Source organism: Leopardus geoffroyi, chromosome A1 (assembly GCF_018350155.1).
Source record: "Leopardus geoffroyi isolate Oge1 chromosome A1, O.geoffroyi_Oge1_pat1.0, whole genome shotgun sequence".
NCBI classification, from domain to species: domain Eukaryota; kingdom Metazoa; phylum Chordata; class Mammalia; order Carnivora; family Felidae; genus Leopardus; species Leopardus geoffroyi.
The window spans coordinates 49991225-50018760 of record NC_059326.1 but is presented as its reverse complement, the minus strand read 5'-3'; the positions used below and the strand labels follow the sequence as shown (position 1 = coordinate 50018760).

The following is a 27536-nucleotide window of genomic DNA, read 5'->3' as shown; positions in this document are numbered from 1 at the left end:
AATTATCCCAAATGCTTAAAAACTATTCCACTAAAAACAAGAACAATAAAAGAAAAGGCAAAGTCTTCAATTTCAAAAAATGACCAAGAAGGCAGAAACCAGAAACTATAGATTGGATCATATTTTGCCTATTTTTTATATATTATTTTTTACAAAGTTCCCTAATTTATAATATAACACTTATTATTATCTCAAACAATTAAAAAGTCACATAATAAATCAATTAGATAGAAATTAAATATTAAATATAAATTTCAAATTGTAGAAAATATAGTTTAAATTTAATTTGTAATTATCTGATACTTAATATATACCAGGCACTGGTATATGTTTATGTACTTAAAAGTACTGACCAATGAATCATCATATAAACTCTATGAGGCAGGTGATACACTCATTTATTCTCAAGAAAACTGTTATACAGCTAGTAAGTGATGGAATCTGGTTTCAAACTCAGGCAGGGTAGTTCCAGAATCCACGCTATGCTATGAAAATATTTATGAAGCGATAAAGCAACAGAATTAATATGGAAAGCAAAGATCAAACTTATATAAAATCATATAAAACTGGAAACACCAACTTTATGATATGTTCATTTATATTCAGAATATTTTAAAAGTACAAAGGAATATTTAGAATCAATTGTGCCCAAGTTAGAATTTACAAAATTAGGGTTTTACTCTGATCCTATAATTCACCTTATATCTCCTACTATGCCAAACAATGTGTGGCACAGTAGGGAAGCAAAAAATATTAAACAGGTAAATGAATAAAAATGGCAAATGCATGTTGTGATCCAATGAGGAAAATGAAATAGAGAGACACCAGTTTGTTGCTTGATACTCAGCACAAATGAAAGGCTATTTTACGACCATACTGATATTTGGGGGATGTACATATTTTAGGAAAACTGTCAAAACTCTGCTTCACAGTTTGAGCATAGCTCTAAAAGAGTAAATAAAGGGGAAGAAAGAATGTTTGACATCAACTTTCAATTTATTGAAGCATTAAATGTATGAGGAATCAGACTTCCTCTGGCTTCAAAAGTCATGATGATTTCCAGAAGCATGAAGTTTTTCATAAATGGATGGCATACACCAAATCTTTCAGAGGTAGCATTTCTAGGTAGGCTCTGCCAAATGAAAGTCATTGCTATATAAGTCTAAAACAGCAGAAAGATAGAGCTGGAGTTGCCTAACCCTGCAGTTGATGTCAATTATGAGAATTATTAGAATTCCACCATCAACCTCAACATTAAGATAATTAGCAAGATTAAAAGAAAGAATGTACTTTTTAATAGTTTGCTAATATTATCAACCTAAGAAGGAGAAATCATAAAACTTGTGGGAAGCCTACATCAATTCACAAGGAGAAAATCTTCACCTCCTACTTGGAAAAGATCTTTAGAAACTGAATAGGCAGGGAAGATTGGATCAAGATTAAACCAAGTACCTGAGACACCTCAGGGAATAAAATAGCTTAGATGAAACACCCTACACCATGGAAGGATTAGGTTAAGGATAGAGTAAGTAAAGTGACCCCAGAGCATGACAAGAGACTATAGTCATGTTCAGAAACATGAAAAAAAAAAAAAAAAACAAAAACAAAGAGATGGCAAAGAACTCAGAAGGTACATAGCATTTGTTGACCTAAGTCAACTAAATGAAATCATAAAGATGAAGGGTAAGAGAATACATATTCACTTTAACAACTGACAGGAACTTAAACATTATCATGAACGTCAATCAGTACTCATCAAAAGGCAGGCATCCTTATGTTGGTGGGATATGGAGTGGGAAGATGAATGTTCACCGAGGCACTGGTGAAAGTCAAGCTAGACTGCAAAGCATAGAGGTATGCTTGCAATCTTATTGGGGGAGAAAAAGCTAATGGTTGAGTGAACCAAGAGAAAAGCACTTTGAAGACTGAAGAAGTGTAGGGAAAAAAAATGGACTATCCTTGTCACTGGAAGAAGAGATGGAAGATTGACTACACTTACAACAGAATGGAGACCCATAGATGGTAGGCGTAAGAAGGGTCGCCAGCGACGAAGACGGAGAGATGGACTGGTAGCCTTTGCAGGGCCTACATGGTTACGTTTGACCCAGGGCAGGGATGCATGGTGACACAATGATGAGGCCTTCGTTCTGCAGTGGCTAGAATGAGGCTGTGATGAGGATGGCGAGGAGGACTACATAATTAAAAAAGAGAACATTATACTTAGACCACGTTACTGGGCGATCATTTATTTTTCAAAGCAACGTATGGTCATATTTGTATTTATATGGTCTAGTACTTTTAACCAACCATAATCCAGAAAGAATTATATATGAATATTGGTTAAAACTAGATAAAGTGGAAATATATAACCAAGTATCAGGTTATATGCCATAGCTTCTGTAAGTACCCATCTAAAATGTTTACCTATCCTCATTTGCATAACACAGACTCATGGAATTCTTTAAAAGCCACTAAAATGGAATTATTACATCAAATGGTTTAAAAAACAGGCACACACACACACACACACACGGAGAACACACAATATGTTACACATACAAAACAAAAAATAATGTGTAGAAGAAAACTGAATGGTGACAGAGGCACTGGTGAAAAGAATTCCTTAGTGAGAATAAGCTCTAAGGGGGGAAAAACCCCCTTCAGAATATAAAGAGGAGTGAAATTTAACCCCTCTGAAGCTGATGGCTTGCATAAACTACCCTCTTACTTAGGCTGACAAATGGAAACTATCACAGCCTACGAGCCATCTTTTAGTAATCAACAGTGTTAGTTAAAATATGTACCACTTATTTTGTCCTGGGCACTCCTTTAAGCACTTTACATATATGAATTCATTAATCTCCCAGTAACCCATGAGATAGGTACTATATTCCCATTTTACAAATGAGGAATCAGAGCACATAGAGGTTAATGAATACAACCAATATAACCAATATAAAGGCCACAGTACTAGCAAGTGGCAGGGATGGGATTCAAATACAGGAAGTCTGGTTCTGGAATGCAATGTGTAGAATCACCTTGATGTATTGCCCAACTGTCCACAAGAAAGATTTTATTACTAATTTATTAGACTAGATTCTAATAACAAGAAGTATAATCCTCTTAAAATTAGATATTTTGAGAGTGGAAACTTTCAAACATAATTATACCACAAACGTTGAATCTGGTCCAACAGTTTTCCACAAAATGCACATGATTAAAATAACTAACTTATTAATGGTAATCCAAATGATAATTTTATGATTGCTACTTCCAATAAATACAACCAGTACATGAAATAAAAAAAATTGATTTAAAGCAGTATGAAAAAACTATAATCATTTATAACCATAGTGAGAAGCAGCAATAAGAATAGTAATATGAGTTCTTGGGAAGCAATAATTTCACTAACCATGACCTTATTCTCTTCAGGAAAATGAAATGTTTTTCCCTGAATGATTTCTAGGACTCTCTGAACCCTGAAAATTTTATGATCCTACTTAGTACTTTCAATCTATATAAACAATACACTAACCTAAAATAAAGCTATCTCTGTGATGAGGGTTTAAAAAACATGTTTGTGAACACTTCAGTGGCTCTTAATAAGAACCAGTCAATCAGAAATACATAAATAAGGGTGCCTGGGTGGCTCAGTCAGTTGAATGTCTGACTTGGGTTCAGGTCATGATCTCACAGCTGGTGAGTTTGAGCCCTGCCTTGGGCTCTGTGCAGACAGCTCAGAGCCTGGTGCCTGCTTCGGATTCTGTGTCTTCCTCTCTCTCTGTCCCTCTCTTCCTCAGGTTCACGCTCTCTCTCAAAAATAAATAAAACATTAAAAAAAAAAACTTAAAAAAAAAGAAATACATTAAAAAAACCTATACTTGGCTCTATACAGGAATAAACTGCTCTCACATAGTCTAATCAGAAGTTTGTCATATTCAATCCAATTACATTTCAATAGGAAAAAGAGAGGAGCGAATGGGGAATAGAAGAAAAATGGATGAAGAGGGAAAAGAAAATGGAGTAAAAAAGGAAAGGGAAGGAAAGATGACTGAGCAGTGGAATAAAACAAAAATCTTCTAAGAATCTGGGAGGGAGTGATCACTAAGCTAGAAGCAGAACTGAAGGGTGTACATTGAAAGAATGTGTAAGGTTTGGGCAGGTGAAATGGGAAAGGGATTCCTGGCAAAGAATTCAGTGTGAGAAAAAGAAGAGAAATAGGGACAAGTAGGAAATGTTCACAGCACTAGACCATGAGGTCTGAGATTTGATTTCACCCTTTCAATTGAAAAAGTTGATCCTGGGAGAAGACATGAGACTCCTGGGTCAGAGAAACAGGACTTTACTTATAGCACAGCCAGGAGCATGATCATCTATATGTTTGCGTCCACTCACATCAAGGCAACACAGAGGGCCCAGAAGGATGGCTGCACACATGTGAGCTGTGTTACAGGAGAGGAACACTCAGTTTGGGGAAACATGTTTTATAGCAAGCAGTAAGCAAGCATACTCTTTCCTACAGGCAGATATTACCTAATCCCTCATGTTTGCTTATTATAAGTAATTTCCAACTTGAAGTTTAATGGCCCTCTTTTTTTGCCATTTTTGAAAAAACCCTTTAAAAACTCTTAATTCACATTTATAGAGTTATAAAAGCAGAAAGTACAGGAAACACTGAAATGTATGCCTATGACATCCTACCCCCCATTTGCTTTGTCCTCTGCATTTATGCTCTCTCTATGTAATGTTCTTCCTGAACCATTTGAGGGTTTAAGGTAAGTTACATACTTGGTCCTTTACCCCTAAATACTTCAGTATTTCCTATAACCAAGAGAACTCTCTTGCATAACAGCAGTGTAGTTATAACCTTCGTGATTTTATATTGTTATAATATCTTATCTAGACTGCCCATATTTTGTTAGTTGACATTTTTATATAAATAATTTTCTACATAAAAAAACATGCTCACTATGGATACAGACACTTTTATTTCTTCTTTCCTAATCCATATGCCCTTTCTTTCTTCTTGCCTTATTGCATTGGCAAGGACCTTTAATACAATAATGAATTTCATTGATTTCTGCTTTTATCATTTCTTCCTTCTGCTTGATTTCAGTTTAATTTGCTCCTTTTACCACCTTATGGTAAAACTTTAAATCACTGACTTGAAGCCTCTTTTCTTTTCTATCATAGCATTTAATACTATCAATTCTCTAGAATGCCTGCTTTTTCTTTTCTACTTTATGCATTTAATGCTATAGATTTTTCTGTAACTCCTGTTTTTCTTTTCTACTATAAGCATTTAATGTTAGCGACTTCTCTCTAATCCCTGCTTTTGCTGAATTTGGATTTTTTAAATTTTTATTCAAAATATTTTCTAATTTCCTTTGTGACTTCCTCTTTGATCCATGAACTATTTAAAAGTATAGCGTTTCAATTCTAAATATTTGGTAACTTTCCAGTTATTTTTTCTGTTAATGATTTCTAATTTAATTCCATTATGGCTAGTAAGCATTCATTGTATGATTTCAACGTTTTAAAAAATTGTTAATTTCCTGGTCCAGGATATGGTACGTCCTGGTGAACATCCCACGTGTACTTGAAAATAATGTATATTCAGCTGTTTTGGGATGGAATGTTCCACAACTGTTAATAGGGCCAAGTTGTATAACAATGCTGTTAAGGTCTTCTATATACTTACTAATTTTCTGGGTCTACTTGTTCCACTGATTACTGAGAGGAGTGTTGAAATATCCAACTGTATTTGTGGATTTGTCTATTACTCTCTTCAGTTTTGTCAGTGTTCATCTCGTATGTTTAGAGGTTCTATTTTTAGCTACATACACAAACTTTAGGTATGGTGAATTGATCTCTTTATTCTTATAATGTCCTTATCACTGGTAATATTCCTGGTTCTGAAGTCTACTTCACCTAATTTCAATACAGTTATCCCAGCTTTCTTTTGTTTGATGTTTTCATTGTGTATCTTTCCCAATTATTTTAATATTTCCATGTCTTTATATTTAAAGTGACTTTCCTGTAGATACACATAATTGAGTTTTGCTTTTTTACTAATGTGATAATCTTTCTTTCAATTTGTGTGTTTACATTTAGACCATTTATATTTTATTAATTTCATGTAACTATTAACATGGTTGAATTAAAATCTATCATCTTGCCAGTTCTCTACTTTCTCCATTTGTTCTTTGTTCCTTGTCTGCCTTTTTTTGAATTATTTCTATGATCCCATTTAATATGTACTATTGTCTTATTGTTTATACTTCTAACTTTTTCAGTAATTGTGCTTGGGTTTAAAATACATATCTTTAGTCACAGTGTACCTTCAAGTAATATTATACCACATCGTAAGTCATCTAAAAATCTTACAGCAGTATTCCAAATTCTTTCTTCCATCCTTTGTGCTAATGTCACACATTTTATTTTTATATATGCTATAAATTTACAATACATGGTTATCATTTTTTATTTTGATAGTCAATTGTCTTGTAAAACAATTTTTAAAAAGAACAATAGGGGCGCCTGGTTGCTCAGTCGGTTGAGCATCTGACTTCAGCTCAGGTCATAATCTCACAGTTTGTGGATTCGAGTCCCGCCTGCATTGGGCTCTGTGCTGACAAGCTCAGAGCCTGGAGCCTGCTTCAGATTCTGTGTCTGTCTCTCTCTCTAACCCTCCCTGCTCGCACTCTGTCTCTCTCTCTCAAAAATAAATAATAAACATTAAAAAAAAGAAAAATATTTATATTTACTTTCACTTGTTTCATTTTCAGCACTCCACAAATCTTTGTGTAGTACCAAATCGTAGTGCAGGTAACCTGCTAATGAATTCTCTGTTTTTGTTTGTTTCAATCTCTTTATGTGTCCTTTAGTTTTAAAAGATATTTTTGTTACATTTTAATTTTTTCATCTTCAAAAATATCATTCCATGGTGTTCTGGCTTGTATAATATCTGAGAGGCTTGACTTAACTCTTATCTTTGTTCCTCTGTATCCAATGTGTCTTTTTCTTCTGGCTGCCTTGAACATTTTCTATTGAGCTTTCATTTTCTGCAGTTTGAATATTATATATCTCCGTGTCTATGTGTGTTTGGTTTTGGGAGCATAGGGGTATTTATCTTAGTGTTGAGATTCTTGAAGCTGTGCTTTGATGTCTTTAATTATTCTTTAAAAAACAGCCATTAGATCTTGAAATATTTTTACTGTCCTATGTCTCCATCTAGCCCCCACCTCTCTCTTTTCCTTCTGGGATTCTACTTTCATGTATCAGATCATTTGAGATTGCTCCACAACTCTGAGATGCCCTGGGTCCCCTAAAACCACTACCACAGTGTATTTTACTTTTGTGGTTCAGTATGAGCACTTTTTAGTGATGTGCCCTCAAATTTACTGATTCTCTCCTCAATTTTGTCAATTCTATTGGTTGGTGAACCCACTAAGGGCATTCTTCATCTCTGGTACCATATTTTTCATTACTATCATTTCCATTTGATTCTTTCTTGTACTTTCAAACTCTCTGCTGATAGTCCCTATTTGTTAGTACATGTCTACCTTTTTCACATGAGCCTTTAATATGTTAATTATAGTTATTTCAAGCTGCATCTGACAGTTCCAATATCCAAATCATATCTGACTCTGGTTTTTGACTGCTTTGTCTTATAACAGTGTACTGTTATTTTTCTTGTTTCTTGTCTTATAATTTTTGGTTAAAAGCTATACATCTTGTGGAAGAGCAAACTGAGATAAATAGTACTTATGCCTGAGAATGGGCATGTCCCTTCTGGTAGGCCTTAATGTGTGGAACTGAATCAATCTAGTCAGGAGTTGAGCTGTTTGGGTTTTATTTGGCTATGGTTAACCTTACCAACCTACCACCTTAAAATTCATCTACCATTACCCTGTGCTTAGGGTAGCAGCTGGGTTGTTCGACGCTTTCTTTTTCAATGTTCTTGTTCCACTGACAGAGGATTTTTCTCAGAACCTGTGCTCAGAGGTTTTTCTCCTTGTTCTTGCTTACTCTCAAACTTTTGACATTTATTGGTGCATGCTGGTCTTTAATGGTGAGATGATAGAGACATTCTTTATTGTTCTGGTTTAGCCATTGGCTCTACCATTATAGGTGGGCTGTTTGTCCCTGAATATCAAGAATCAGGCTTTCCTCCTCCAGTGATTTGTCTCATAGATTTCTGCCCCTCCCCCAAGGGGTGGTTTTTATCTATTCCCTTCCCCAAAGAAGGTTTTTTTGTCCTAGCATCTTTAGGTTCTGCTCTGTAGAGAAGAATCCAGACTTGGTGCCATAACCAAAGTAGAAACTGCTCCCTTCCCCAGGTTTGTACCTTAGAGCTCTCTCTAGTCTTGTCCCTAGTCTATCTCATAAGTATCAGTGAGGCTGATGGAGTGAATGAGAGCTTCCCTCTTGGGACTGCTTATGGTGATTTTATAGTCTTTTAGAATCCAAAATTGCTTAAAAAATTACTTACTTCATTAAAATTATTAAAAATATCAACATGTGCCAGACTTTACCATTGAATCTACATCCCCTCTGCTGTGTAGGCAATGCAGCAGTATAGGGTGACTTCATATAGAACACTTCACATGTAATAACAAATCTATCTCTTCATTATATAAAATTCAGGAAAACCTAGAATAGACTTTTCAGAACCCCAGGCATTTCAAAAGCAGCTTAAATGTTTTGCTCTTCACAAAGAACCTTTAGGAATTTAATAAATTATTGTTGCATGAAAGATTTAGGCATAAACACTCATTTTCAGAGATTGTTAAGCATTCTGACTCTAACTTAAATCCTGTCAGAGTCAAAAATAAAAGACAAAAAAATAAAAAATAATAAAATAAAATACAAACACAGAGTGGGTTTATTAGGACAGTGTTTTTTTTTGGGGGGGGGGGGGAGCTGGTTTTTTGTTTTTTAATATTTAGAAGCACAAGGACTTAGCTGACTTGCCCAAAGCATTCAACTAGTAACAGTCAAAACCAGAGGCAGAACACATGACTCCTGACTCTAATTTCAGTGTTTTCATTGCATACAGAGCCACTCACCCATCAACTGTCAATTAATTTAGCTGATTCATAGAGGGAAATCTATTACTATCTCTATTTGTATTCCTCAAACACAATTCAAATGTTTCTGTTTTTAAACACTTATAGCTAGTTCAGAATAAACAAATAAAACAAAAATAAAATACCCAGGTCCTACAAAGCCAAATTATTTTTCCTTCACAGTTAATGTGCATGTCACTTTGTATGTGAGAAAATGAGTCAACTACTCTTTAAACTGTTTAATAACAATAAAAAAAAAATTAGAAATATCATGAAGGCTACAAAGAAATGATCTAAACCTTTAATTAAAAGGTGGAGGTTGTGTGCCTGTTTAAAAAGGATGTGTGGGGGTGCCTGGGTGGCGCAGTCGGTTAAGCGTCCGACTTCAGCCAGGTCACGATCTCGCGGTCCGTGAGTTCGAGCCCCGCGTCAGGCTCTGGGCTGATGGCTCAGAGCCTGGAGCCTGTTTCCAATTCTGTGTCTCCCTCTCTCTCTGCCCCTCCCCCGTTCATGCTCTGTCTCTCTCTGTCCCCAAAATAAATAAACGTTGAAAAAAAAAAAAATTAAAAAAAAAAAAAAAAAGGATGTGTGTCTGTTTAAAACCTTCTTTCCATTAATGTACATGTCCCTGTGTGTATGTAAATGACAAGATTACTCTTTAAACTGTTTAACCAATGAATTAAAAATACTGTAAAGGCTAAAAAGAAATGATAAACACATTTTTTAAAAGGGGGCCAAGGGTCTGCCTAAAAAATACTTGTCTATTAAGAAATCAAGTGTTTGGAAGGTTGTTGTAAGTGCTTAAATCTGAATTATTCTAAAATGCAAAAATAAACTAAGTGATTTTGGCTTACACCCAAAACATTTTCTCATTTTAATAGGCATCCTGTTATTAAGAAAAATATCATTATAACCATGTAATTTTCTGAACACGAAGGGATCATTAGCTGGTAGATACTTAAAATAATTACTGTTTTCTGAAATATACACAATATGATAACCAAAAGACTGTGGTTAGTTTAAGGGGAAGATTTTATGTTTAATATAAGGAAAAATCTACTAAGAGCTAACTTAGATATAAGGGTAACAAAGAATAAAAGTATTCAGTACAACTAAGAATGGTCGCTTGTGATGCATTACATATTTGCATTAAATTATTAGCTGTGTTTAACTTTGCTCTTAGGATAAAAACAAAAATTTAAAATTAAAAATCCTCCCTTTCTTCTTTTTTTGTTTTAGCAATTTTGAGTTATTTTGTTTTTCTGCCTTGATAGCATGGTCAGTACTTACTAGCTATGTGACCCTGGATGAGTTACTTCTTAGTCTTCCCATCTGTAAAATGGGGTAACATAAATCTTAAGGAATTTAGAAGATTAGAATAGGGTACACCTGTCCTTTAGTATAATGCCTACATGTAAGATGCATTCAGTAAATGTAACCATCATTAAAGGAAGATGACAAACATGGTTTCAAAAGCAGTGAGGATTAAGATGAGAATATTTGGAAGCTAATAAGCACCTCAATTTCCATTACATTCAACCATAAATGACACTAAGAGTACAAAGAAAACTTCCTCAATTGACACTGTGGCACCCAAGGTGACGCCTAATGTCTCCAAGCATCCCCAGTCATCTCAGAGTGAGAGTTTTCTGGCTTGAGAACCTACGATATTTGTGCACCTCTAGTAGAAAACAATGTGCATTTTCTTTATAATATCTCCTTTCCTTCTACAGGGTAGAAATGGGAATAAAATGCTGTAAAAAATTCAAATTCCACTTTTAAAAATGATTTTAGCTTCTTTACATGATCATTGGAAATCATGATTCCTTTTATTGACCTGTTGATAAAATATGTATTTGATCACAATTAAATTTAACAGTTATTTCCTGAATGTATATGTCTTTTCAGACCTCAGCAATATCGCTGTTTAAAATGGCACATGGAAAGAAAAAGTATGAGGAACTTCTCTAGGGCTGCCAAATGCTATGAAAAGAAGTTAAATTGTAAATGTGTGTGCATTCATGTATGAGTATGTATATGCACATGCATGGGAATATGTCCATATACGTAAAACTTGAAAAGTTTAAAATCACAATTATAAATTAATTCTAAATGGATTTCTGTAGATTTTTTTGGAAAGCTCAGTACAATATATCGGATTGCACTAAAGGTAAGGTCCAAATTTAAAATAGGAAAGTAAAACCATATTCATGCAAAAGATACAAACTTTCCTACAGAGTATCCATGTTTCGCTGGCAAAGAAGTCAAAGTGAAACATGGGCTACATATCAAAATACACAAAATATCACTACATATTCCATGGAAAATCTGCACGATGGCAAATTTATTCATTTTGTTCATCTAATAAATCAAGATGCCCACAGATTTCAAGACATTCTTGAAAGACTTTTCCTCTACTAATTTAACAACTGTGTTTCCTCACTTCAATTTACAATTCTCCATGTCAGAAATCTCTATCAATATAATGACACATCTGTACATGTTACATTAAATTCAAGCTTACCATTGTTAAGCTGGTCAAGCTAATTCCCAGATTTTTTTTTTTTTTTTAACAATGTGAGAACAGGTTCTCATTTATTACAAATGAAAAAACCTTAAATCCTAGCATCACCCCCTTCATTTTGGAAAGCTATGGTTTTAAACAAAACAAACAAAAACCTCACCATCTTCAAACCTAATCTTGATTCTATGTTTATTACTGAAGACATTTTTACACAGAAGGGTTACATTTAGTCAGATCTAAAAGAGTATACTCATTAATTCAGTCTAAGAATTTTCCTCCAAAATAATAGTTTCATATTGCTATTTCCAAAACCCTCAGCGTACCGAAAAATAATAAATAAGTTAAAAAGATGACGAAGAAGAAAGATAAGAATATCTTGATCCATTTTAGGACAAAGCACTTAACCTAAGAAAGGGGGAAAAAAGTATAATCAGGATGGAGAAGTATTTACATTTCTTACCTTTCAACAACTAATTTAATCTATCTATACATTTTTTTTTCTAGTGATATTAGATAAAGAACTGATTACATGCTTGGAGACATGGTGTCAGTGCTTGAAAATACAGAAACAAAAAGAAACATTCCAATAACATTTTCCCAAATGTGACTAATTCTAATTTGTATTCCCTCCTTCCAACTCAGCTCCCCCATTCAACTTTACGTATACTTTCAAAACATGCCTTTCTCTGGGTAATAATATTAAGAAGGAATGACAACAATAAAAAAGAAAAATAAGAGAAACAGAGGCAAAAGTATAAAGAACCAGAAGTTCCAGAGAATTTCTCAATTTTAAGAATGAAATTAAATGAAGCTGCCCAAAAAAAGATTTACCTTAAGTCTTACTGGAATGAAACAAAGAAAATGAGGCATGGAAAGTAAATAGAAAAAAAAAGTCAGAAAGTGCAATTTCCGATTTCCTAACAAAAGCAGGCTATATGGTTTAAAAAGCATACTTTGCATCAGAGTTCCATTTGTTTCCATCTGATTCTTCTAAGAATATTAGAAACTTAAACTTTATGTTGTGTAAGAAGTAAGTTTCTTCCTAACAGGTTTAGCTTCTTTCAAACATGGGAAAGAAGAAAATAAATCCTTAAACAAGAGAAATAAATGTAAGCACTTTAATTTACTCTAACATAATCAAAATCACTCAAAACTGTATTGAAGAGCAAAATGAAGCCATGCAAAGTATATTTATACACTGAATTAAAATGAGACTTGACACTGTTTTCCTCCACTGACAGTCCGCATTGATAGGGCCAAGCCAACCAGATACACATACATGCATGCACACGCACACACGCATGCATACACACACACACACACACACACACACACACACACACACACTTTATCTTTGACTGTGTATACATATATGAACACATACTTAAAATCACAATTTATCTACTGCTTACCTAACAAATAAACTCCCACTTAATGGACAACACTAAGCAAAACACATTATTACGTATTTCATTATAAATAAATTATAATTCAATTTTATGATTTAAATTCCTTCTATAAACTTTTAGTAAAGAATTCTGAACTATCTTTAGCAATCAAACATATTCCCTCTATCACACATGGTAAAATTTAAAAACAGAATTCAACACTGGTAAGGGTTACTTTTGAGATTATCTCCACTGAAGTAAGAGATCCTGAAAGACACAAACTACGTATTATTCACCTTTGTACGTACATCTCCTAGCCCAGTGCCTGGTACTACAGGTACTCAAACAGGTTACTTAGTTGATCAAATGAAAGAAAGACAATTTTAATTTATATAATAAGAAACTTAGAAATATTCAGCCCTTTGATTCAGTAATTCTACATATAGGAAACTATCTTTAAAAAGAGAACGTAGAACAAATACTTGGATAAAGAAAGACATTCAGTGAAGTTACCGTTCTAACTTGAAAAACTGAAAACAATACAAACATCAAAAGTTAAAAAAAAAAACCTGGAAAGTAAATTATGGTTCATTCACATAACAGTAGATAGCCACATAGAATTTTTTATGAAGAGGTCTTGATGAAACAAGAAAATGCTCATGATAAAATGTAAAGAAAAAAATTCCCACAAAATTCTTTGATCTTAACTATTTTAAAGATAAATTTTTTAAAAAAGATTGGAAGTGAATATATGTAAGTCAAAAAGCACTTTCCACTTTGGCATGTTTATTTAAAACCATAAATAAAACAGTAGTGCCATTTCTATTACTTTTCACGGTTGTGATAAACTTGAATGAAAGGCTCTGAAAAGTATGATAAATGTATTATTTTGTAAAAAGTTAAATAAGCAATAAATCATCAGGAGAGCTCTACTTCTATCTGGACTAGCTCCGAGACTAATATGGACAAAAGACCAACTTTTAAAATTGCTTTTTTTTTTTTTTTTAATTTTTCAAATATTTTGGGAGAAACTGCTTTTTAGGTAAGCATCAATGAAGTAAAAGTAGAGTTTAAAGGCAAATTAAACCTTTCTGGATTTTTTTTTTTCTTTTCTTCACCTTGGACTTGGCAGATTGCTTCCATTACTGACTGTATCACTGACACTTGTTCACAATTTTAACAACACACAATTTAAGTTCCTCATATCCCATTGTTCTTTTATCTTAAGTGAAAAACGAAAGCAATAATTTTCAGTTTGGGTTAATGAAACTTAAGTGAAGTGGGGCTACTGTCCAAATTTCTGGATTAGCCAAAGGCTGCCTGACGATCATGGTGGGATGATGGGATGGGAAAACCACATGAGTAAACAGACAACTGGTCTACAGAAACCTATCAAGTAAGCCAGTCTTCTGAAAATACCACTGTGTTTGGGTGACTCAACTTACTGATTTCTCATTCAGGCTATAAATCTCTGCATGCACTAAGGCTCTGGGCTGCTCTACTCCCATGGACATGTTCTGACAGAGTAACAAAGATGTCCCTGACAACTGCCATTGCTATGACACTGTTATTACTGGCTTCTCTTCCCCCTCTACCCACTCTGTAAACACCAACATGCCCCGGGGATTTATTGTGGCCCGCCACCACTCCCCCTCTATAGAATTTTCAAGGCTCTAACTACTATCCAAATACAAAAGATTTCAGCTATCTCCCCATAGCGTGAGGCTCCATATCCAACTTCCACACAGATGACCCATGAACAAAACTGAACACACCATCCTTGGTGGCTTCCTGTTGCCTATAAAATCCAGGCCCCCTCCTTGTCTGACTTCACCTTGTTAACTTCCTCCTCTGCCTCATCCTCACCTTCTTATAGCCTCATCCTCTGCCATTCATATTCATTTTTCTGAATGCTTATAAAATAAAATTACCACCTAAAATTTATTGAAGGTCCATTATATGCCAGGGACTTTATATGATTAGCTCATCAATCTTCACAACAATCCCATAAGGTAGATGCTGCTGTCTCCATTTTACACTGAGGAAAGTATCTTGCCTAAGCTGCTAAGTAGTGGAGTCAGCATACAAACCTACATCCTGTGCTCCTTACCTTTGTATATGTAATTTCTCATAAATTCCTACACATGCCAAGCACTGTCCTGGGGAGTCAAGGTGAATGGGACAAAGCTCATGGCACTTACAGTGTAATAAATAAACAGAAGAAACAAACAAGCAAAAAACCTTATTATAAATCATTTAAAAGTGCCAGGAAGAAAATAAACAGGATTTTGTGACAGAAAATTCAGAGGTGGATGTATATGAGAGTGATAAAAGAAACACCTCTGAAAAAATGACTTTTAAGGAGTGACCCCATGGATGAGAGGTCTATGCAAACAGGAGGGGCATTTCCAGGAGAGTACTGAGTCAGGTGGTGTTATACATTGAACTGTGTTCCCCCCAAATTCTAATGTTGAAGCCCTAACCCCCAATGTGACTATATTTGGAGATAGGGTCTTCAAGGAGGTAAATAAGGTTAATAATGGTAATGCTCTACCTTGGATAGGACTGGTGTCTTTAGAAGAAGAAGAGGAGATACAAGATATTGATCGATTGATTGATCCCTCTCTGTGTGTGTGTGTATGTATGTGTGTGTGTGTGTATATATATATATATATCTTTCTCTCTCTCTCTCTCTCCCTCTCTCCACATGCACACAGAGAAAATGCCATGTGAGGACACAGTGAGAAAGCATCCATCTACAAGCCAGGAAGAGAGGCTCACCAGAAACCAACCCTGATGGTATCATATTGACTTCTAGCCTCCAAACTGTGAGAAAATGAATTTCTGTTCTTTAAGTCATCCAGTCTGTGATATTTTGTTGTGGCAGCCCAAGCAAACAAAAACAAACTGGAAAGACTTAGGTGTTTCCCAGGAACTGACAAAAACCAGTGTGCTAGAATATAGAGAGCAATGGAGGTAATAATATGTCAAAGACTCTTCAGCCCATAGATGGTAGATGAACCTGAAATAAGATGATCACAAAAACAGTACCTGGTGCAAAAGTTTTAAGCTGGTTAATACTAGATTTGAAAATATATGCTATTAAGTTTTGTTCTCTCAGTGACTGAGAGTCAATAAAATAGTGAGTATAATATAGTAATTTTTTTTTGAGAGAGAAAGAGAGAGCATGAACTGAGGAAGGGCGGAGAGAGGGGAAAGAGAATTCCAAGCAGGCTCCACGCTCAGCACAGAGCCTGATGTGGGGCTTAATCCTATGACTGTGAGACCACGACCTGAGCTGAAATCAAGAGTTGGACACTTAATCGACTGAGCCAACCGGGTACCCCTGGACTATAGTAATATATATTCCACCTTGGAATGCACAAAACAGCCCATACAACAAAGAACTGAACCCTTCCCAAAATGTTAATGGTGCGGTATTGAAGAACAATGGGTAATGGGTATGTCCTGTTTACCTAGGGGACTATGGAAAAAAACATTTTTTTTTTAAGTTCTTACACCACTAAGGATAGTTCTGAGGGAATTTTGGTGAAATAATAAATATGTACTGTGCTCATGTGCAAGGAATAGTGTGGATATTTTGGAGCATGTCCAAATGAATCAGACACCAATCCTAGGTCTAAGAGCCACAGTAAGGTAGACATGACACCACATTTCGTCAAAGCTAAGGGACCAGTGGCTATAAGATATGTCACTTTATACACAACTAATCAGGGGATACTAAAGAGTAAATTACATTAACTGCAAAAATACATCCTAATTTCAGAGCTGTTAAAAGGTGAAAATATATACATCTTAAATAAATGAAAAAGAATATGAAAATAGCTAAATGCAAATAATAGAAGTCATATAAAGAGTCCATAAAGGGAATGGATTGCTTCATGCAGAAGGTAGTATTTAAGCCAGATCTTGAAGGATGGGTAGAAGTAGGAAGAGCAGAGATGAACAGAAGGAATGATTTTAGAAAAGTAAACTGCAAGAGGTAAAGCCTAGCAACAGTTAAGTGAAGGAAACAAGAGAGAAATATTTAACGAGAGAACACTGTTGAAAAGTTAGAAAGACAAGAGTTAGGAAAAGCTTGACTACAGCTAGGCTAAAGAGCCTGAAATTTATTGTACATGCCTGGGAAATGGTTCTCAAACACATTTCTTTTTTTTTTTTTTACCCTGATACACTTTAGGGCTATAATACACAAAAAAATAGGGTTCACTCTAGCAAGGATTCTCAACTATGAAAGATGCAAAATGAACAAAAGGGATTAATTCTTCTGAAAGTAAATTTAGAAAAAGCTATTCAGAAAATCCTAACTTCTACCTCTACCTTGCCTTGAAAATCACTGTTTTCTATACACTAAAACACTTCAGAAAAATCCGAGTACCCAAAATAATTCAAGTTACATTTCAGGAAAGGTAATCCAGGAGAACTGTGTAAAAATGAATGAGTATTAGAATAAAGATTAAGGATTGACAATCTACATAAGAAGCTGATCTTCCAGGAAGAAGTTAAACAAATTTCTATTAAATTAGTGACAGTGGGGAAAACGTATGATGAAACTATTACAAGAAACAGAAAAAAATAAAGGGAAGAAAAGTTTAAAATACAATATAATAAGCTCAAACAAGGACAAGTGTATTCCAAAATACTGGGGGTCATTCAGGTGATATCTAAAATACATCCAAGATTAGAAAAAGTGGAGTCAGGTCTGGAAAGAGCTGTGAACATCATCTAAAAAGAGTTATTGAAGGGGCGCCTGGGTGGCTCAGTTGGTTAAGCCTCCAACTTCAGCTCAGGAGGGTTCAAGCCCCATCTCAGGCTCTGTGCTGACAGCTCAGAGCCTGGAGCCTGCTTCAGATTCTGTGTCTCCCTCTCTCTCTCTGTCCCTGTCCTGCTTGCTCTCTCTCTCTCTCTCTCTCAAAACTAAATAAACATTAAAAAAATTTTTTTAATAAAATAAAGGAATTACTGAAGCCATAATATGGATAAAGCCACCAAAAAAAGGCAAGATAAGGTAACACAAAGATAAATTTTTGAAGTAAACATGTATTAATGTTGCTTTATTACACTTAATTTTGCTTCATTACAAATAGCTATCTTCGTATTTTATAACAATCTCATGCTGATTATCGTCATTGCTAATTCTAACACTATAAATGTACAAACAAAAAAGCAAAGCAGAGTGAAGATTAAGAACATGCTTAGGATCATACAAAGCAATAAAAACAAGGGAGTGTTTGATTAATCCACAATCTGGTGTTATAGCCATCTGGAGATAGTGTGTGTGTGTGTGTGTGTGTGTGTGTGTGTTTGTGCAAACTTGGTCAAAAAACAATAGTCCACACCTCTGAAAGTAGAACCTGAGACCAACCAAGAAGATATAATTATAGGGGGAATTAGTGTTCAAATTCTTAGATGGCTTTATTATAAACACTCAGTTATCCAGTTCAACCTATGAAAAACTGCAGTCATACCATAGTATCAAATTGTTTTCTCCTTAAATTTTTTTGCAGATAGTGCAAATATTTAAGACCAATATTTTTAAATCAGGTATTTTTCAAATGTGTTTTCAAGTACTCTTAATGCATAAAGGTAATATGATCTTTGTACACGAAAAACTATGGTTTCAAGTCCCAGATGGATAAGAAAGACAATCTATAATTCTCTGGTGTTAACACTCAGATGTGCTATGAATTCACTAAACAACTTCAATTGAACTCTAATTCATCTTGCTGAAACACCTTTTGACACCCCTCCCACGAGCAGGAGCACGAGGCTTAGAGGGAAGGAAAAGCAATGGAAGAGGGAATGAAGACAACCAAGAGAAAGAAAAAAAGAGGCAAGAGAAGGAGAGGAGAGGTGAGCCAGGTGAGGAACTAGCTACCCGAGTGAAAATGGTAAAAAACCATCATATTGCCCTGGAACAGATTTACTGAGCAAAGAGAATGACGCAGCTTTTTGCCACAGGTTGGGCATGACAGAGTCTTGGAAATCATACAGGCTCATCTGCTCGTACTATAGCACAGGTATTTTTCTCGAAACACTTGTACAAATCAGAGGACTCTAATAGGGAACGCAAACAGCCCACAACCTGCAATCTGTCTAAATGATTAGACAGACTGAGACAGCTGATATCAAAGTGCCTACTAATAGTTTACCAATACATGTTCTTGTGCTACTTCATGACGACTTTTACATAAGCAGATTCCTTCAAAGGAAAAAAAAAGTCCAAGTGGTTTTCTAAAACTACATGCCATATGAGAACACTGTGGTTAGACTTACACATGGCAAGGAAAGTTTTGAAAAATGGGAAATACCTCAGTCTGACCTTCATGGGCACTGGTCTCATGAGTGACTCGGATAGCCTGTAATGAGAAGACAAGGAATTAACAGGAAAAAATGACCGTGTCCAACTTTCTAAAAGAAAACAACAATGCTAAGTTTTAACATCTAAAGCTTTGTTAAGAAACAACAAATTGGAAGAAGTTTAGGAACAGTTTAGCATTACATATTTAAGAATGATTTCTGAGTAACCAAATGAATTGCTGTACTTTCTAACCCACAAATCCCTGAAGACTTAGGAAACTGAATATTTGATTATTTGTAATTTCCAGGTGTTAAGTGGGAGTCATTTAAATTATTTGTTAGAACTAACACTTAACACTTTATTCAACTGGGACTAGAATAAAGTAAGCATCACACAGATAGAGACTGAAAAAGCTGATCTCATCTGTTTCTCCAGGTTACATGCTCCTCTGCGGCTCTGGCTGTAGTTATGCTTAATCATGCAGCTTCAGTCAGCAGTTTAAAAATGTGGAGCAAAAAGCATGCATTTATCAGAAGCTAGAGATTTCAGTTTTCTGAACTTAAGAAAAAAAAAAATGCCCTTACAGTACCCACTATTAGCAAACATGAAGAAAATGGGCAAAAGTAGTCATTTTCGGGTGAAAAGTACAACCTTTATGAATGGCAATTTGGCAATAAGTATCAAAGCCTTAAAAACATGCAAATTGTTTGATCCAGCAATTTCTCTTCTGGGAGTTTCTGTATTTACATATAACTGTACATAAGTATATATAATTAAGGACATTTTCAAAGATTTAGCTACAATAATATACCTTATAGTATTTCTTCAAATAGTGAATAAAGAGGAAAAGTATTAAATTACCAACAATAATTTATTGGTAAAATAAAATACTGTACAATGGAAAGCTATGCAGCCATTAAATGATGATGTCAAATATATACTTACTGGTATGGTATACGTTTGTGATAAGTTAAGTGAAAAAAGCAAGTTATAAAACAATATTACAGTGTGATCAACTTTTTGTTTTAAAAACTTGTGTATATACATATATACTCCCTATAAAAATATTAATAATGGCGGCTACTTCTTATTGGTAGGATTACTGGTGACTTTTATGTTGTTTAATTTACTTTTGTGTAAAATAAAGATGTTTTATGATCTGCAGGTTTTTTAAAGAAAAAACAATTTAAGATAGTCAAAGTAGGTAAGAATGCTAAAACATGATGAAATCAATGAATCTACTGGACACAAACTCTGTATAAGGCATTTTTGTAGCCAAATAATCTGTACATTATACTCCTTCTAATTCCAAAGAACTTAACATCTACCTAGTAGTGTTAATTAAAGTTTAAAAAGTCCTTCAAAAGAAAAATAAGAGTCCAAAACCAGTAAGATTTAAATGTCATTCTAAAACAATTCTATGAAATGGTACAAGTAGATTATGTCTTCACACAGGCAAAAACATTACTAAGCTGATAGAATAGCTAACATATGATCTGACATCTAGCCTTAAGCCTTTGTTTTTTCCACTGGTCTTCAGCCTTGTTCCAAATTCCCAGTGAAACACACACAGGGCATTGGCAGGCATCTATTTACTATGGGGAGGGAGTGGTAAGGAACAGTCAATCATAAAATATTTAAAAAATTTGTAAATCAAACTTTTTTTCTGTCATTCAGCTCTAGATGTAGAAAAGAAGTGGCAATTCATCAACATTTATGGATATTTCAGGTAATGTTACACGAAGTACAGAAGGTCTTTTTTTTTTTTTTTTTAATTTTTTTTTTTTTTCAACGTTTATTTATTTTTGGGACAGAGAGAGACAGAACATGAACGGGGGAGGGGCAGAGAGAGAGGGAGACACAGAATCGGAAACAGGCTCCAGGCTCTGAGCCATCAGCCCAGAGCCCGACGCGGGGCTCGAACTCACGGACCACGAGATCGCGACCTGGCTGAAGTCGGACGCTTAACCGACTGCGCCACCCAGGCGCCCCCAGAAGGTCTTTTTTAACGGACACAATAAAATCCATAATTGCTCAAAACTAAAGTTTCGAGACAAACATCCCAAAAGTATCTACAATCCCACAAAACTTTGCCCGTAAATGAGATCGAGACAGAAAGAAGGTACCGACGTCATAGTTCTCTAGGTATCTGGCTCGTTCTTCAGGGCTCATTGACACAGACTCCTCTAGGAATTTTTTCAAGGTTGATCCAGATTCTGAGAATATTAAAGAAGATAAAATTGAGAAGGTTTGTTATCTCAAAGACACTGATATATGAAAATACTAGAAGCATGCTCTTTTTTTTTAGATAAAAACCCTTTCACTGCTAACTTGGGAATATAAGAATACTGGGATAAATGATAGGCTTTAAGTTGTTTGTGAAACCTCTTTTTATCAACATTATAAAAGAATGGGAAAGATTAATATTTCTTCTAACAGTATATACATTCCCACTAGGGGAAAAAAAGAAGAAAAAGAAAGGAAAATGCTTTATTTGATACTTTAAAAGAAAGAACCACAGCACCACCTACTGCTCAATAAGTCAACTCATGACTTCTGGTAGCTGGGGTTGGGGGGAGGTGATGGACAAGCAGTAATAAAAAATTATTTACCAAAGTGCATCTTGTCTTTATTGTTGGCAATAGCATGGATAAGTCCAATTGTTCCGCAGGCATTGCTGATTGTTTGCTTCATGAAATATACTGATGACGTAACATCTTGTCCCTGAGATTTTATTTTTTCCTCCTCCTCCGTTCTGAATACTTCATACTATTAAAAAAAAGTCAATGGTCTACTTATGAAAACAATACGTTAAAAAGTACTCAAACACAAAACCAGGAAACTTCTAAATACCCATTAATGGGCATTTGGTTAACATACTACGGCATATCTTAATGGAATCCTATAAAGCACTTAAAAAAGAATAAAATAGATTTATATATTCTGACTCAGAAATCTGTCCATGATTATAGGGTGGTTCTAGGTCAATATATATTACCATGGTTCTCATTTATGTTTTTAAAAAATATACTTTATGTATGCATTGAAAAATCTGAAAGAGTACACAAAAATTTAACAGGTTATCTCTGCGACCATAGATTACTGGAGGACTTTTACCTCATCTTTAGAATAAAACACTCTTTTCTTTACATTTCTATACTGTTAAATCATACTGTACTAACAAATTCTTAGCATATTGTATTCATAACAAACGTTCACCATTATCTCTAATAACTGATTTAAAAACAATATGGGAATAATAAATGTCAGAAGTGTGTGCTCTACACCTGACTGCCTAAGCCCACATCCTGGCTCCATTATTACTTGCTGTGTGATTATTATTATTTCACAAGTTACTTAATGACTCTGTGTCTCATTTTCCTAATTGTAAAAAAAAGGTTAAAAAATAATAAAGAGGTTAAAAAACGAGTGACGAGAAGGAGGGAGAGAGTAGAAAGATGATTTTATTGTTTTGTTCTATAATGTTCAGAATCCAATAAAGTAGGAAATCTGCAAACTATAGCCTAGTGGCCAAATCTGGCCCGCTGCCTGTTCTCATAAGAAAAGTTTTATTTTTGTATTGTCTATGGCTGTTTTCACACTAAAAAGCAAAGTACAATAGTTTTACCACAGACTCTGTAGGCCTGCAAAGTTGAAAATCTTCATTATCTGGCCCTCCACAGAAAAAGATGGCTGATCCTTGCAATTAAGGAGACAAATGATGTCTACAGTAAACCCATAATTCAGAAACTGCCTCTAACAACAAATGTATATATGCCTTAAAACATCATTTTTATGGGGGCACTTGAGTGGCTCAGCCAATTAAGCATCTGACTTCAGCTCAGGTCGTGATCTCATGACTCATGAGTTTGAGCCCCGTGTCGGGCTCTGTGCTGACAGCTCAGAGCCTGGAGCCTGCTTTGGATTCTGTGTCTCCCTCTCTCTTTGCCCCTCTCCCACTTGTGCTCTGTCTCTCTCTCTCTCTCTCTCTCTCTCTCTCAAAAAAAAAAAAATAATAATAATAAACATTAATAAAAATAAAAATTTTTATGAATTTGCTTCAAAATCAAATTTTTAATTTACATTTTCAGAATGAATTCTGAATCATTAATCCATTCATATGACTTTAACTGATAAAAACTGTAAAAGATTCAATATAGTAAGCTTATGCTGAAATGTTTATATGGTCCTACAGCTTAGTTTACCGTTGTTTAGCATCAGTGTTCTTTGCTGACAAAGCAAAATGAGATTTGGCAACTTCTCAAGATTTAACATTTAAGAAGAAAAATCCTAAAATGACACAGAGCAAGCATAGGAGAAAAAGTTATAAACAGCAGACTAAAGTGAAAACACAGGGTCAAGAGACAAAAATATCAGAGAGAAATTTATAGCCTCTTCCCTTGCAATTCATTGGTGAGTAAACACTACAATGAAGCACACATTTAAATCACCATAACTGACTTTCTTTAAAGAGTAACGAAGTATCCATGACAGTTCTTTTGGTATTAGTTTGCTTTAGCCATGTGCAATTACATAATCACTTTCTAAATCAGAACACAGAAGACTGAAACACTTTGTATCTCCTAAAACATCCACTAGATACCCTTTGAGTGACTTTAATATGTCCCTTATGAACTGAAATGGAAATATGCCAAATTGTAAGAAACAACCAAACATGGCAGATGCCATTATATTCTTCGCTTTAACATTTTAGAATTGTGGGTTTTTTTCTAACAATGGGTCCAATGACCTTTTCAGTACGGGTTATCCACTAAATGAAGAGTCCTACTGATAAGGACAACATGCTTTTTTAAAAACTGATGACCCACTACATGAAGGAGACCAAATCCAATTTATTCTTTAATAAGGAAAAAAAAAAAAAAAGGTAGGTCATACATCTCAATGTTTTGGGAAATTTCCAACTTGGACCATAAACTCACATTTGTATAACACCAACTAAGAAAGCCTAAGCTTTAAGCTTTTTTTTTTTTTTTTTTTTCTTTTCTTTTTATTATTCTTTACACTTGGGGTCCTGGGATAGCTATTGGCTTACTTTAGTAACAAAAAAAAAAAAAAAAAAAAAGAGAGAATAACATGGACTAAGAGAGTAAACTTAAGTGTCCTAACCCCTCCTCAAATTTCAGAATAATTACAACCTCACCATTAAAAGTAGTTTGGTCTAATAATGTATAATCACTAAGAAATTAATAACTTTGAATTCTATATTACAAACAGCAAATATGAAGAAATATCCCTTCTTTTTTAAAATTTTTTAAATTTTATTTATTTGACAGAGACAGAGATAGTGCGAGAGGGGGAGGGATAGAGAGAGGAAGACAGAGAATCCCAAGCAGGCTCCATACCACCAATGCAGAGCCTGACGTGGCATGGGGCTTGAACTCATGAAACCATGAGATCAGGACATAAGCCAAAATCAAGAGTCAGATGCTTAACGGACTGAGCCGCCCAGGTGCCCCAAGAAATATCCCTTCTTTAATTAAATAATTTGTTTGGTAGAACTTTAACTAGAAAAGAGAACTATTTCAGTATTTTTTATTTATATTAAACTGAGGCTACTTAGTTATGGCATAAAGAAAATTATCCAGAAATTTCTAGGACTGAACAAAGCCTAATTCTTAATTTCTGTGAGACTTGGCTCCATTTATTCCTGAAAAATAACATGGCCTGAGCATGTATATAACAAAGTCACCAACACTTCTCCCACATCTTCGCAAACATTCACTTCTTCATCTTTCACAGCTACTGAGTTCATCCTATTGTTAAGTTTAAAAATAGAAATCAGAAGGATATAGTCTCAAAAGCTGTTTCACAATGAACTTAAAAATGCTGGTTTCAAAATGCATATATCTATATGACATTCTAAGAAAAGGCTGAAATATGGAGATTTGAAATTAAATATCAAACTCTAAAAATAGATAATTATAATCCCCAACACATCCTAAACCTGCCAATTAAGCTGTGTTTAAACTTAATGGTTTCCACACATATCAAGTTTATTCTGAAAATCATGTAACCCCTATCATTAATTATACCTTCCTCCTTAAAGACTTGTTTTTAATTATGGATTGGAAACAATTACACATATACTTAAAATGTGAATATTATTTATTTATACCTTCTCTAAGACAGATTTAAGATTATTCTAGTACTTAACATTTCTAAAGTATATATATACATCAAAATGTGACTAAATGTGATACCGAAACACGCTGAGGCAAACTAATCATATTTTATAAAAGAAGAAAACTACCCAAGTTTAAAAGTCTAATTCAGGGCTTTATTGTGAATTTATAAATCAAAATCTAAATATCAGCTCTTTAATAAAACTAAGTTTCTAAGATGTCCTTTATGTTTTTAATTTTAGAGAGAGAGAGCATGTGAGTGGGGGAAAGGGAAAGAGGGAGAGGGAGAGGGTGAGGGAGGGAGGGAGGGAGAGAGAGAGAGAGAGAGAGAGAGAATGAATGAATCCCAAGCAGGCTCCACACTCAGCCTGATGTAGGGCTTGATCCAAGGACCCTGGGATCATGACCTGAGCTGAAACCAAGAGCTGGACAGTCAACCGACTGAGCCACCCAGGTGCCCCTAAGATGTCTTTTAGATTTCCTCATATTTTTTAAAAATTGTAAAAATGTTTATTTACTTTTGAGAGAGAGAGACAGAGCCCAAGCAGGGAAGGGGGAGAGATGGAGACACAGAATCCAAAGCAGGCTCCAGGCTCCGAGCTGTTAGCACAGAGCCTGACGCAGGGCCTGAACACACAAACCATGAGATCATGACCTGAGCCAAAGTTGGACGCTCAACCGACTGAGCCACCCAGGGGCCCCTAGATTTCCTCATTTTATGCAAGAAGGGAGTCATTTATTCTTAAAGCAGACCATGTTTTTAACTCAACATTGAAAGAGAACATTACATTTACCAGAGACTTCATCTCAGTTAACAAGTACCTTTTCTGTAATAGGGAAGAGAAGTAACACTGCACACACTGGTCTTGGTACCATGCTAAGAAGTTCAGGATCCATTCCATATACATCAACAAACTGCCAGTTAGGATGTAGACCTAATTGTTTGAGAAACTGGTAAAAGTTGAAAACAAACAAACATTGCAACATTAACAGGGAAATAACATGTATTACTGCATATTTAATAAATAAAGTGAATGCAAGGTATACTTATTACTAATGTTCAGCAAGAAAAGTAAAGGTTTTCCACGAATAGGGTGAGAAGAGATAGCAATTTATTTATATCAATTAACAAACATTAAAAGTTTATATTAAGCAAAATCCCTTTTTTTCAAAATCCATTACTTTGGGATTGAACATAATAAGCCAGGACTTCACCAAACACATACAGCTTAGCTTGGTTGATATGTTAAACTCATTTTCACTACAATGACTTTTAAGAAGACGTATTTTAAGTTCTCTCAAATAAACAATTATATTAGATGATCAACACAGTTTATCCTACTTACCAAAAATGACGCCTGAGGTTTAAAGATAGACAGATATCACAAATTACATCAATGAGCAAAAAGTACATAAAGCCAAAAGAGTCCAAGTGATTATATGAATGCCAGAAAATGCTAGAAGTAAACTGGCTTCCTGACCTCTAGTACACAATGAAACCCACTCGACCTCACTGTCTCTCATACCTGGTAAAACGAGTATAACAGAAGATTAATATTTTTTTAAACTCTTAAGATTTCACAGGAAAATAAAATGTCAGACCCTAATCTACTGCAGGGGGAAAAAGAAAAAGTAATGTGAATAATGTCAATTTCCCAATAAAGTCTTAATATATGTTTGTGTTGAATGAAGCTGATGATTTACAAAAGTACACCATCACAAAATAAGTTTTAGGTGAGAGGGGAAAAAAAGGAGGAGAGGAAAAAAAATGTATTAAAAATGCATCATTATTCCTTACCTCAAGAATATAAGTTATCTACCAGTCTAACACTATCTGAAGTTTGAAACTAAGGTGCCTTGAGTATTTCTCCTTGAAGAATGATCACATGTACTTGGACCGTCAATTGAGATCTTATAAAACCAACAGAAAGCACGTTATGTCACATGAACAGTGCCATTAATCTCACACAGTCAGGTTCTGTAAGAAAAGACTTTCCCAGTTAAAGGGCTACTTTCCATCTCTCTGCTTCTCGGCCTGGCAAAGAAACTCTAACAATAATATGGTTGGTCAAAAATAAGGTCCTAGAT

General features: G+C 34.8%; 1 protein-coding gene and 1 long non-coding RNA gene across 4 annotated transcripts in view; one reads left to right on the top strand and one right to left on the bottom strand.

The window, feature by feature from the left end:
- Positions 1 to 27536, bottom strand: part of UCHL3 (ubiquitin C-terminal hydrolase L3) — a 100113-nt gene that overhangs the window by 9232 nt on the left and 63345 nt on the right. For 2 of the 3 annotated variants that reach the window (XM_045479419.1, XM_045479401.1), the window contains 5 exons: positions 26271 to 26399; positions 21918 to 22074; positions 21436 to 21521; positions 19316 to 19363; positions 2000 to 2191 (listed from right to left, as the gene is read on the bottom strand). In XM_045479419.1, the coding sequence (XP_045335375.1) occupies positions 2000 to 2191; positions 19316 to 19363; positions 21436 to 21521; positions 21918 to 22074; positions 26271 to 26345 (558 nt within the window). In that variant the 5' untranslated portion in view covers positions 26346 to 26399. The remainder of the gene's footprint in view (positions 1 to 1999; positions 2192 to 19315; positions 19364 to 21435; positions 21522 to 21917; positions 22075 to 26270; positions 26400 to 27536) is intronic. The other variant, XM_045479410.1, reaches the window with a different exon arrangement.
- LOC123598775 lies at positions 20953 to 21365 on the top strand. The gene is made up of 2 exons (XR_006712779.1): positions 20953 to 21058; positions 21304 to 21365. It is a non-coding gene; the product is annotated as an uncharacterized LOC123598775 (long non-coding RNA).